The following is a 12,883-nucleotide window of genomic DNA, read 5'->3' as shown; positions in this document are numbered from 1 at the left end:
TTGGCCTTTAAAGCTTAAAAAGCCAAGCAAAACAACAACAGCAACAACAACACTTGCAGCATCATTGTCATCATCGAACGCCTGCGCGGAACATGCGCTGCCGAAGGTAACGAGCTGTAGCCCAAAGTGAAATTGAAACGATCTAACAAAGGGATCGATCAGGCATCAAATAAGCCCCCGAAAAACTGGGCCAGAATTTGAAACGTTAAAAGTCGCTGAGAAGTAAAACGTCTGCCTGCTGACAATGCAGCAGCGCAAAGCCTCTCTTCCGCTGCTGCTGCTGCTGCTGGTGTGGCATACACGAGCCGAGCTGGCGGTCTCGGAATCCAGCACTGGAGTTGATGCACCACAGCCGGCACGAGCGCGCATCAAAGCGAAAACGGAAAACATGTCGACGCTGGCCTCCAGCACGGGCGATGGCTTCAACATTCGTCACGGTCGCTCCCGGGCACATATGCTGTACGGCAGCAGCATTAACAGCACACGATTGACTCTGGTCAGCGATGCTGCAACGTTGCATGCCGCTGTGCCCTTGGCCAAGCCCACGGCGCCAACGATGCCGCCCACACAGCAGCCGGACGGCGGCGGGGCGCCAGTCACGCATAAAATTCGCAAATTGCACAAAAAGAAAATCAACGAGAGCATACGGAAGAGCGTGGACAAGAGCCTGGGCGTGGTGCGAGCGGTCAAGAATCATCGCAGCCTGGCCGAGGCCGAACACCTCCAGGGTCGGCCCACAGATGTCGATGATGCGGATGATACAGCGGCGCTCAGCGAGATTATGCAATTGGCAGACGAGATTGATTTGGAAAACTCATTAGAGTCAGCTTACCAGAGTGCCATTGCCGTTGACTCAAGGACGCCGCTGGCCACCGAGCCGACCACGAACATTGTTCAGCCAGCCTTGGCCACATTACGAAGCACAGGTGCTGGGCCGAAGGGCAGTATCAGTATCGCAGCAGCAGCAGCAGCAGCTGGCCGGCAATTTGTGCGTGCCAACAGTGATGATGCCAATTATGAGGACAGCGCCGAGAACGATGAGCTGTCAACCACGGAAATGGCAACATTTGCGCCTCGTCAACCAGCCGTAAATGGACCGAAAAGCTGGCAGCTCCAGCAGACTCGAGTCTTGGGCAGAACCCGACTACTGCCAGTCAACCAGAGCAACAGCAGGCCATTTGCATCGGCGGCAGTTGGTCTCAATGTTAATTCGCCCATGGGTAGGGGAACGATGGATTACCAACTTGAGGTCTCCGAATCGCGAAACGCTGACAATGATGAAAGTGGCGATGGCGATGGCGATGATGAGGATGAGGCGAGAGAGGATGCGACAGTGGCTGCCCCCGACAGTGACAACAGCAGCGCATACGCCATTGCCGAGTGGCCAGAAACGGAGACCGAAGTGCGCTCCCAGGCCATCACCAGTCAACAGGACAGAGAGGGCATGGTAGTCAAGCAGATCAACTTCAACTTCGAGTCAGAGTCAGAGTCCGGGTCGGAGTCGGAGGCGGAGGTGGACAGCATGTCCGTGCTAGATACTTCAGAGGTAACCATGGACGACGGCTACCCGCCCGAGGTGCTTATTGATGACAAGACTAAGCCACTAGTTATTGACGATGTGGAGGGCGATAGCGTTGATTCCAATCAGATAACGGCCGATGTAATAAATGCGCGCGATAGCAAAATTGACTTGGTATCAAAGTTTTTGCAGTACATCGAACAGCAGCATTTGATGGGCTCCAACTGCGTGGCTGGCACATCGCTGAATCTCGGCGAGGGTGTGGTCGACCGCTATGCACAGGATCGATTTCGTGTTGAGGCCGAGGTGGCCGTCAATCGCGCCAACATGCTGACCAGGTGAGTCACACATCCGTCCGGACCTCCCTTTGTGCCATCGGCCCAACTATTATTCACATTCCAAACTTTTCCAATCGAAACTTGGCCAACGGCAACAGACGACGCACTGTGAAGCCAACTGAACTGTTGAAATGGCCAAGCAAATGGCCGCAACAGTGCACACGTCTGTCTGCTGGCCAATGGCTTTTGGCAGCTGGCTGCTACCCGCTGGTTGCAGGCAGAGTTGGCCTCGTGACAGGAATAAATATGTGACACGAACCAGACACTTGCATATGTCAATACCTTAATATCTTCAATAGCATTTGGCCAGCACTTGTGCTAAAAAGTTCCCTCAATCATACAATTCAATAGTTAAATAGTTAAAGCTCTTATTATGGCATGGTATTGAAAATTTAACAAAAGTTAAGAGCTGACTTCTATATGAAATTTAAATAAAATAGTTCAGCTTTACAAGAATAAACTAATATACATATTTATATATATAATTTGATTTTCAAGTTTTAATATCTGAACTAATAGAGTATTTATAAAATATATTTTTACACATAATTTTTTATATATAGAGAGCTTCATTTATTAAACATATAATTTATCATATTTATTTATTAATATTTCACATATTAACATCAACACGTGTGTAAATAATTGGCTCAATTTATTGAATAATCAATTATAATTATGTCTGTATATATATATATATATATATATATATATATATATATATATATATAATATATATATCTATATATATATATAAATATATGTTATTATTTTATATATATATAATTTTCAATTTATTGTAAATAATTGCCCCAAAGATATAAAATTAATTGATTAATTAGTCATGATGAAATGAATTAATAAATTAATTTTTAATATATAATACTTCTCATATTTTTAAAAATTTAATTTACTTCATTTAATAAATTATGAAATAAATTAATTTTTACATGCAATTTATATAATTTAAATATCAGTTTTCTCCATTTATCACAAAATTAATTATGTTCTTTATTATTTCATATAGTTGATTAAATTATAGCCTTATATAAAAAATACTCATTGCCCAATTAATCATTGTTACAAAATAATAAATATATATAAGTATGTAGCATTTCCAATATTTATTAATATTGCAAAATTTACTCATAATGCCATGAAATAATAAATTCTTATATTTAATATTTCATATATTTTTTATGTTAAAAAGTTACAAATCTGAATATATTTATTTACACTTTAAAAAATAATTTTGGTTTACATTTTCTTATTTAGTTTAACATACGCACACTATCATTACATATACCATATGACGAATACTCCAATCACTAACCCACAGATCACACATAAGCAATACAACATTAAAGCTGTCAAATAAGTGTTTATAGTTCTAATTTAGAATGAACATAGTTAGGCATTAAAAAAATTAATAAATTTTGTTCATTCACCCATCATTGAGAATTATATCAAATATGTGATACGCTCTGAAACAAATAAAAGTTCTAATCCTTAACAACAAACAGAGAATTTATATTCGAATAATCCTATAATTCCAGAACTTTTCTGTGTATTAAATATTTATTCCAGTCATGATTTTATTTTGCATATTTAATATATTCCATCCGTGACTCCGTTTGATGTTTTGCATTTGTACAGAATGTTTTCATTAATATTAATATTAATAATATGCAAACAGTTCAACAACTGTTGAAGTAACAAATGAAAATAGTTTGGCCACAGTACTCTGGATCAACGCACACTCTCGCCCTCATTATGTAATTAGTTATATATATATATATGTATATATAAGATATGATATAATATTTACTCAATTAACTTATACTTATGTTGGGTGGCAAGTTGCCTGAAGTTGTCTGGAGTTTTGATAAAAGTTCAATTACTTAGTGAATGGGAAACTGCGCTAAGAACGATTGTCGAAAACTTGGCCAGCAAAGAAAGAAAAGAATCGAAGTCAAGTCAAGGGCTTTGATTTACTTTGACAACCGCAACAATGCCGATATTTTTTCATAGGAATTCACAGCTGTCGCTGCGAGCACGCCTAGCTGTTGCCCACTTTAACAACGAACGAATGGTACGTTCAAGGACATGCTATACCTCTTGAAGTCTGCTGCTCAGCATCAATATCGAACAGCCAGCAGCTAGCAGCGGCTCTGAGCAGCAGTCTGAGCGACAGTTGTTCGACTCTCTTGGTCAGTCGGGCGCAATAAATGCCAAAGTTTTGTGCACGGCGCATATGTGGGCTCCACGAACGACTGTTGCTGTGGCCACCTGCATGTGACTGTGCTCCTTGCAGGACATTAGACATTGAATATATGTTCGTTTCAGTGAAAAAGCGTTTCAATTTTTTTCTCTCGATTTCAGACACTGACCAAACGGAAAGAAATATATAGAAAAAACCAAATAGAAGGAAAATGTCAGCGAGCTGCGACTCATGTATTCACATTTTCTTCTTTTTTTTTTCTTTTTTGTTGCTCTCCCTTGACTCCCACATAATTTCCTATCGCAGATAAGAACTTTTCCGTCGAACTTTGTGCGTCGTGCACCGACGCGACGTGTGTGCGTCCCACAGCATTGATTAGAACACGCTTAAATCACGGCCATTTGTTCGCTCAAAGTAAAAGTAATTTATTAAGAAGCAGACGAAAAAATGTGCTAGAAAAATAAAAAGCAAAACAATTATTTCGCGTGCAACGAAAACCAGATACTCTAGCAGAGGTAGCCAAAGCTGAGGTAACTAAACCATAGATGGGAAGGAAGAGACTGTGATATATGACTTCCCTTTTAGCTACTACGAAAGATTTGATGATCTGTAGGTCTGACATTAGTTAGCTTGGATAAAAGGCCAAATTGAACTGGGTTTATCAATGGCTCATCTAAGTCTCAGTTGACTGGAAGGTTTTCAAAAGTAAATTGATTGCTCAAAACCAAAGCAGCTCTCATTTCAGTATAGCTAGTGCCCTTGGAAAGCCAGCTGACAAATCAGTCACACTTGTCGCCTATCCATAAAAGACAAATAAACAATTAAACGCACAAACAACGTGACAAATTAAGTGGATCGCGCGCCAGAGGCCAAACAAAGATAGCAACAACAATTGACACGAGTCAAGGGCAATAAAATGCTGCTAAACGTGAAATGCCAATAAATTATATTATATCCTGGGCTGTGAGCAGGATCAACATTATTGCATTTAGTGTCATATGTTAGACGTTTGCTTTCATTATGTCCGAATAAATGTTCGTCGATGTCAGAGTGTTGACCCCGGGGAGCTATTGGCGCAGCCTAAGCGCTAAGCAGTCGCTGGCTTAAGATAGGCCGCCGGGCACAGTCCCTGGTTCATAATCTCGCAGATATTCATCAATTATTTTAATCAGTTCTCGATAGGTCGCCAACGCACTTTGTTTTGTATGTAAACATAATCAACGACTTCCTGTCGCCCACGCGACGCGGCAGCTTGGGAAAACCAAAATCCTCGACAACGCCTCGAAAAAAAAAATGACAAAGGCAACAACATCCGCAGCAGACAACACCAAGTGGGCTGAAGCTAACTGTGGGTGTGATAGAAGTTATTAAAGCGTGGGTTTGAGTGTGGGTGTGGGTGTGGGTGTTTTGCTGGTTTGTTGGGCCTTTTAGGTGGAAACACGTACAGACAAACTAATTGAAGTTATTGTTTAGTGATACAATTTTGTTGCTCTTGTTGTTGTTGCTATTGGCGTTGCTGCTCGGTGTTTGTGTCTAAGCATTTCCGTTTATTTGTTACGCAAACAAAAACAAAGAAGAACAGTTAAGAAAACACTGGAAAACAACAACCAAAAGCAGGCGTTGAGTATAAAAGAAGAAGCGCAAGGCAGGAAGGCAGGAAAAACAATATCAATTCAAGTTGAAATTACGAGCTTCAATTGTTTTCTTGCCTTGGCCACTTTTTCTTTTAGTTTCCGTGCGCGCCGCAAAAGTGTTGCCAGTCTAAGCACACACACACACACACACACACACCTTGTAAAATGAGCAAAAAGAGTTGGCAAACTTTTAAGTACTTAAATGTGTTGTCGTCGCTTGAGTTTTAGCTCGAGTGCTGCCCTCTGCATCCGTCGACATTGTGCATAGAACTTAGCTGAAATTGAGTTTCCGGTTTCTTGTTGTTTGGCAATGGCAATGTTTTTGTTTCTCTTTGCTGCTGCTGCTGCTGCTCGCAATTCGTTGCGATTTGTTGTTTGTCTTGAACTTTTCCGATAAAGTGACGCATGCAAATAAATCGGCCGTTGGTTTGGTCGTATTCAATTTGTCGTGCAACATTTGGCTTCGGTTGGGAAGCAATTGTTGCCTGCCGCTGTTTGAGCTCTCGTATTTGTTTTCAAAACAAATCGAAATCTGCATAAGCGATGTGCAGTGGCAAAGGCAAAAATAGCAGAAGGAATGGCAAATGGCAAATGGCAAATGGCAATTGCAGCGAGCAATGGCCCGCCCGCGGCAATAAAACGCAGCTGAGATGGCGTTGTCGACGCTGACATGACAACAACAAGGTCACCGCCACACAGTGTGGCCTGGCACTGCCGAGCCCCTTGCATGCCATTGTCAACATCCTTCAAAGTTTGCCAGCGCAAACAAATAAATATGCGAGTGCGTGCAGCCAGAGACAGAGCTACAGATCTACAGAGCTCTAGATACAGCTACAGAGCTATAGATACATGAAACACATGGCCAACATCCGGCTTTTGCTTTGGCCTTTAGTGCCGCTTGATTTGCTGTGCGCCACGGGTGGTGCTAATAACGCTTCCACCACCAACTAATATAAACGCATTCGCTCTTTTTCCTTCTGCTGCTGCTGCTCTCAGTTACAAAATGGAAATTGTTTTCATTTCGCGCAGTATATACCTAATGTGAATTTCAACTGCTGCCCGCTTGCTATTGTACAACTGCAACTGACAGCAGCGTGCGGTGGTGCAGAGGTGCGGTGGTGCCTGCGGTTGTTGCGGCACAACTGCGCCACCGCCGAGCCTTAGGCAATCCTCACTTATCCAGCGAGCTGAGAGCTGTGAGCTGTGAGCTGTGAGCTGTGAGCCGCGGCCCTTTTTTGCCAGTTGGCTGGCTTTCGTAACCGACTCTGACTTTGACTTTTCTGATGCTGAAGCTGATGTTGATGGTGAGTCTGATGCAAATGCAAGTGTAAATGTTCTGCCTTTTGTTGCTGCCAGCCGTCAGCATCAACATCCACATCCAGATCCGGGGCCATATAAACATCAACATTTGTTGTCGGCTGCATTCCTTATGCTCTGCTGTCATTATGGCTATAGTTGCATCACAGTTGTTGCAACATGTGTAACTTAACGGCTTAACAAACTTGTCCGTCAAACCGCGGCCCTGCAGCTGTGGCCCACATGGCGTATGCGTAATATTTAAGTTGCGCCACAGCCGCCGTGTTGGCAAGTCTATTTTGGCGCAATAAAAACGCCGCTGCCTTTTTGCAGTTAATCCGCAGTAAAACAGCCATCAGACCGAGTCGAAAAACTTTCTCACACAGCATCTCCGCTTGGCCCACCTTCGAGCCGCACCCAGTGGGCTCATTATGACCGCGCCGCGCCGAGCCGGGTGATGCCGCAAACAAAATCAAAAGAAACTTTTTTGGCCAAAATGCTTGCCAAGTTTTTTTTTTTTTGTTCTTGCGCCGCAGCAATAATAATCATCAGGCGCGAGCACAGAAGTTGCCAACTTGAAAGCAATTAACGGACTAAATCAAAAAAACATTTTTCAAAAATCCAAACACAAAAGAAATATAAAAGCCAAAGCAAATGGGGGTTCTCTGTGTGTGTGTGTGGAGTATGTGCTTGCGGCTTGCAGCAACATGTCAACAACAACTGCTCTGCTCCTGATTCATTTAGTCATTTACTTGGCTCCATGCCACACGGCCACGCAGCATCACGGAGTAAAGTAAAACCCTTTGGAGCTGGGCCCACAATTTTTAATTAATTAAGCTTCAATTTCCTGTGCTAATTATAGCAGTATATATATATATATATATATTTTAAAAGTAGCTTAGGTAATGTGTAAAAGCTAAAAGGGCTACAATAATTAGCTGCTTTCTAAAGACAACATCTATGAGGTGTGCGAGGAGCAATTTGGGAAATGCGTAAGTGCAAAAAGTGCCCCAGTAATTGGCTCCTTTCTCACTGAAATCGATACCCAACTCTGCATATGGGGCTGACAACATAAGCCTGAACGGCAAAATGCTAAAAGCTTTTTTCGCAATAATTAAGAAACTTTGCAGAAGTTTGGCGCATGTGAAACAATTTATGCAATATAAAATATAAATAAATTAGTTTTGCTCGCTTTTGTATAAATAGAAAATAAAAATAGTAAATGAAAAATGAATTTAATATATAATATATTAAGGTATAATTTATATTATTTCATTGAAGTTGTTTAGTCAGCACGACAATGAGCTTTAGGAACTGAATCCCGGGCGGGGATTATGTAGGTGTTGAATGATTTATGAATTAGTTTAGAGATTTAAAATGTTAAGCTAGAAGTTTGCTTAAGTATATTTTATTAAATTTATATAATCTTATCTAGAGAGAGAGAGATGAAGAGAGAAAAGGAAAAGGAGGCTTTATATATTATCCACAAGTTAATCTGTTCTTTAGAAATTGTTGCACATGTAAAAGTTAATGTAAAAGATTTTAAAATTGTAAAAAAATTAATACAAATAATAATTTTATTTTTGCAAACTTTCAAAGGTATTTTTGCCATTAACTTCTGGGTTATTGATTTTCAATTGTCACTAAATTTTATTTATTTATTCTTTGTTGATCTATGCCACGTGCGCTATTGAAAGTTTGCATATAAAGTGACAGAGGCTTAGGTTAAGACATTACTTGGCAACAATTTACGTTAAATCGCACTCTAATCAGATTCCAATTTGATGATTATGGCCTAATTAATATTGATAAAGGCCATGCTCGTTGGCTGTTATGGACTGAAATCCACATTAAGCAGGAAGCTGGCAACAAAAGGCGAAAGGCTAAGACAAAGGCCACGCCCGTCAGGGACAGGGTCAGGGCCAGGGCCAGGGCCAAGCACTTTCCGTATTAGCTGCCTGCCCTGATCCGTGCAAGCCAACGGAGCAGACGTTGCACGCCAAACATGCGCAACGGTGAGCTTTGAATAATTAAACTAAAACATTTCGCTTTCAATTAAAAAGTCAACAGCAAGCGTGCCAGGCTCACACACACGCATGCGCTTGGGCCTTGCCCAAGGACACGTCAAAGTGTGTCCTTGCCGAAGTTGGAGTGCGGAGTATGAAGCGTGTACGTTTGCTCGTCTGCGTTTGTATTTGCATGTCGAAGATGGCCTCAAGCTGCTTTGATTTGTTTTTTTTTTGTGTTTGCTGATCCGCGGTCTCTTGCAGGTGCCGCAATGAGAATTTAATTTTCCAATTTTGCTTTTAGGTTTCGCGTTCATGACTAATTGGTTTTTACGAATCAGGCGAAATAATGGAAATAATTGAATGAAATTTGAAACATCAAGCGTAAAGACATCAGAGTTATGTGTGATATTGCTGACTTGTGCGAAAAGAAATCAATATTAACAGCGGCTCACAGAGCGGCCTTGGCAGCAGCTTTAAAGCAAATTGGCATTTGTAAATTATATACGTTATGTAGGCCCAGGCCGGGTAACGTCAGGTCCTGTGTCAGCTGCTTGTCGGCCTTCTCAAGTCAAATAAAAAGCGGCTTAAATGCCTGCTGCTGTTCACTTTGTTGTTCTCAGCTCGTTGTTCGCTGTTCTCGCTCGCTGTGGGCTGCTGCTCGGCGCCCCGTACTTATCCCAGCTTTCGCAAGTTTTGTAATATGTATTTGAGCTGCGTTGGAGATGGGCGCGGACACCATATGCAAAACAAATAAGCAACATGGCCCGCGGCTCATGGCGGCTTAGGCGCCATTTTGACTGTCATAGAGACTCATAATATGAATACACAAGTGGAATCTGTGGCCTGCGGACTGTGTGATGTGCTGACAAGCGGATAGCTGATAAGCAGCCCAATTATCTGTATTGCTGCTGCTGCTGGTCAATGATTTTTAATTAAATGTCAGCTTCTTTCAAAGGCACCAACAGCAGCAAGTCATTAAAAATGCTGGTTGCCTAACGCCCACAAATAGACAGACATAGAGAAAGAGGGAGAGGGAGATGCTGTGCTGCCTGCACTTGCAGCGTTACTTTCCTTGCAATAGCAGGCACAACAACAGCTTTGGCACTTTGGCCTGTCCAGCTGTCTGTGTGTCTGTTTGTATGTTTAAATACCTGGCTGATGCACTTGCAGCTTAGTGCTTGTTTTGCCCTTTCAACACTCGAGTGAGCGCAAAGTGTCTTTAACACACTTTTCAAAAAAACAGGCTCTGTTGCAGTTACTTAAAACTTGCCACACTTTGCGCAGAGTTCAAGTAGTCTGGAGACATATAGAAAAACAGCTAGATAGAGAGAGAGAGAGAGAGAGAGAGAGAGAGCTGTAGTTTATCATGCTGCTGCTCAGTTACTTGTGGACAGCTAATTAAACATTGCAACTAACAGCCACTCATATGTCGCACATCCACATCCATTATATGCTCCGTGCCTGTTCTCGAAGCGGGCAAGTGTGGCCGTAAATTATGTGTGAGCGTGAACTGGAAGCTGTGCGGGCTATATTGCAGAGTCAGCATCATCATTACCATCATCATCATCATTAGCCAGCCTCAAGTTTTTTGTTGAGCCTGCGAGCGACTTTTCAACTCTGACGGGGGCCGTTCGAAATGACAAAATGTGGCTGACATTTACAAATGAACCTCGCAACAGATCAACTAATTAACGAGCCACGCCCCCCGTTAGCGCGCGTGTCAAAATCACGCACAAGCATTAGGCTAAGCACAAATTTTCCATTGGAAAATGAAGTCAACACCATACCACATTAACTAGTTACGATATGTGAAGCTCTTGGCTGTGTTAACCCAAAGTCGCCTAAAATAAATAAAGTTTTGATTGATATTGACAAACGCGCTTAGGAATGCTTGACTGGAATTCCGAATGCTGCCGCATCTTGTAATAAGTCCACAGCAACAAATTGTTTTTCTTTATAAATTTCTTTGAGTTTAACAAGAAATCGAATAACAAACTTAAAATGTATTTGAATTTGTCATACTCTGTTTAGTTTATCTGATTACTTCAATTTATCTATCGAATTTTGCAAGAAAATATCAAATTTATTTACTTTGAACTTTATTCAAAGACTTTATATGAAGGCCGCAAACAATGTTGATGAATATTGTAGTGAATAAAAGACTTTAAGATGCCCTGTATTTGGCTATAGTATTGGGAGTTAGATTATGAAAAGAGGCAGAATGAGAGACAGATATTATTCTTTATATAGATATATACTTAATCAGCAGCTTCCCTTTTAAGTTCTGTGTCCTAGATGTCTTCAAGTGAAATTACATTTATATATATAATTAAAAATTATTCAAAAGTATTCACCATGGTCCAAAGTATATAGAGTCTAGCTCTGCATCAGCATAGAACTTACCCACTCTAATTGAATTTTAGAAAAAATATAATTGATATATAGATACAATTTTGACTGCATAATAAAAGCATCTGAAAACTTAAATTATTTATAAAATAAATTGAAATTAAATACATGAAATTACACTAAAATTTCTAGTCAAATATAAGCACATGTTATGCCCTAGCTCCCATTTAAAGCATAGTTGCCCAACAAGTTTTAAGTCTCCACACTCACACACACAGACAAATACCTTAATAAGTTTAACATAAGTTTGTCTGCCTGTTAAACAAACAAGCTTTCGTCCTGGCTGGCTTGCTGAGAGAGATGCTTTTGCGACCGCAAACAATTATTTATGCATATTAACAGAATTTTATTTTGACCATTCTGCAGTCCCGTTCCAAGTTTTGGTCTATAAGTCGAACAGCGGGAATTGGGGTGAGCGGTAGCTGCCTGTGGTTTTTGTTGTTGCCTAAAGGAAATGTTATGTTAAAGTGACATTTTAATTAATACCGACCCAGAGACCCGAAGTAGACGTCGGAGATAGGACCTGAGGCCTGGGGCGGGCAGTGGGCGATTGACGACGGGCGGCCCGGGCACTTAAGGCACAATCTTGAACGCAATATTCTCGTTTACTTTTACAAACACACACACACAGACAGTCACACACCTAGTTTGCAACACCCAGAGAGCTAGTGGCACACAATAGCCGCTGCCGGCAGCGAGCAGCGAGCAGCTAGCAGCGCTTGGAGCACTTGAGCACAGCTTGAAGCAGCATAATGCGCTGCGCCTATAAGTGCACTTGTGTTAGAGCCCTGGGCCCAGCCCAGGACCTGGCCGGAACAACAGCCATGGCAATTCGGCAGAGGAGACAGTGGGACAGTGGTGGGCCAATGGTGGGGCAGTGGTGCTGCAAACAAGCAGTTATAAAAATATAAATGACAGCCCGACAAAATGAGAGGCAGCCCGGGCAGACCGTGCAAACAATAACAAGCCTCGTCCAAGCCACCCACTGTTGGTATGCTTTAATCTATGACTCAACAGAACACTATATATATATATATATTCTGTGCTATGGATTTTTAATGCAATTTTCGCTTGAGTTGTAATATGCTCGTAAATTCAACTGCTATAATTGTGCGCATTTCTCCATTTCCGTGCAGAATCTTCAAGACGACGGCGCATTCGGTGCAGGAAGATGTCAACTTGCTGCACGCCTCGGTGCTGTCCATGGTGGAATTCGATGATGATATATTTGCGGCGGGCAATTGCTTTGATTGGAACGAACATCCAGCGCAGCCGGGCCTCTTCTGTCCGTTTGCCTATCGACTGCCGCCGCCGAATCTGGGCGCCATTCTCGCCAAGGATCTGGCGATGGAGTACCATTACCTGGGCAACACCTCCGAATGGTTCTTTCTGGCGCGCAAGAACGCCGAGCGAGTGATAGCACGCAACGAGCAGTACCTGAAATGTAAGTAGCCACT

General features: G+C 41.9%; 1 protein-coding gene across 1 annotated transcript in view; it reads left to right on the top strand.

Moving 5' to 3' along the window:
- The first annotated feature begins 276 nt into the window (after positions 1–276).
- LOC111603810 overlaps positions 277–12,883 on the top strand; it is a 43,051-nt gene continuing 30,444 nt past the window's right edge. Inside the window, exons 1-2 of the mRNA XM_030225452.1 lie at positions 277–1,857; positions 12,563–12,870. Coding sequence (XP_030081312.1) covers positions 389–1,857; positions 12,563–12,870 — 1,777 coding nt within the window. The 5' untranslated portion in view covers positions 277–388. The remainder of the gene's footprint in view (positions 1,858–12,562; positions 12,871–12,883) is intronic.

This window comes from Drosophila hydei, unplaced genomic scaffold (genome assembly GCF_003285905.1).
Source record: "Drosophila hydei strain 15085-1641.00,03,60 unplaced genomic scaffold, DhydRS2 tig00008134-arrow-pilon, whole genome shotgun sequence".
Lineage (NCBI taxonomy): Eukaryota > Metazoa > Arthropoda > Insecta > Diptera > Drosophilidae > Drosophila > Drosophila hydei.
This window is presented reverse-complemented; position numbering and strand designations above follow the sequence as displayed.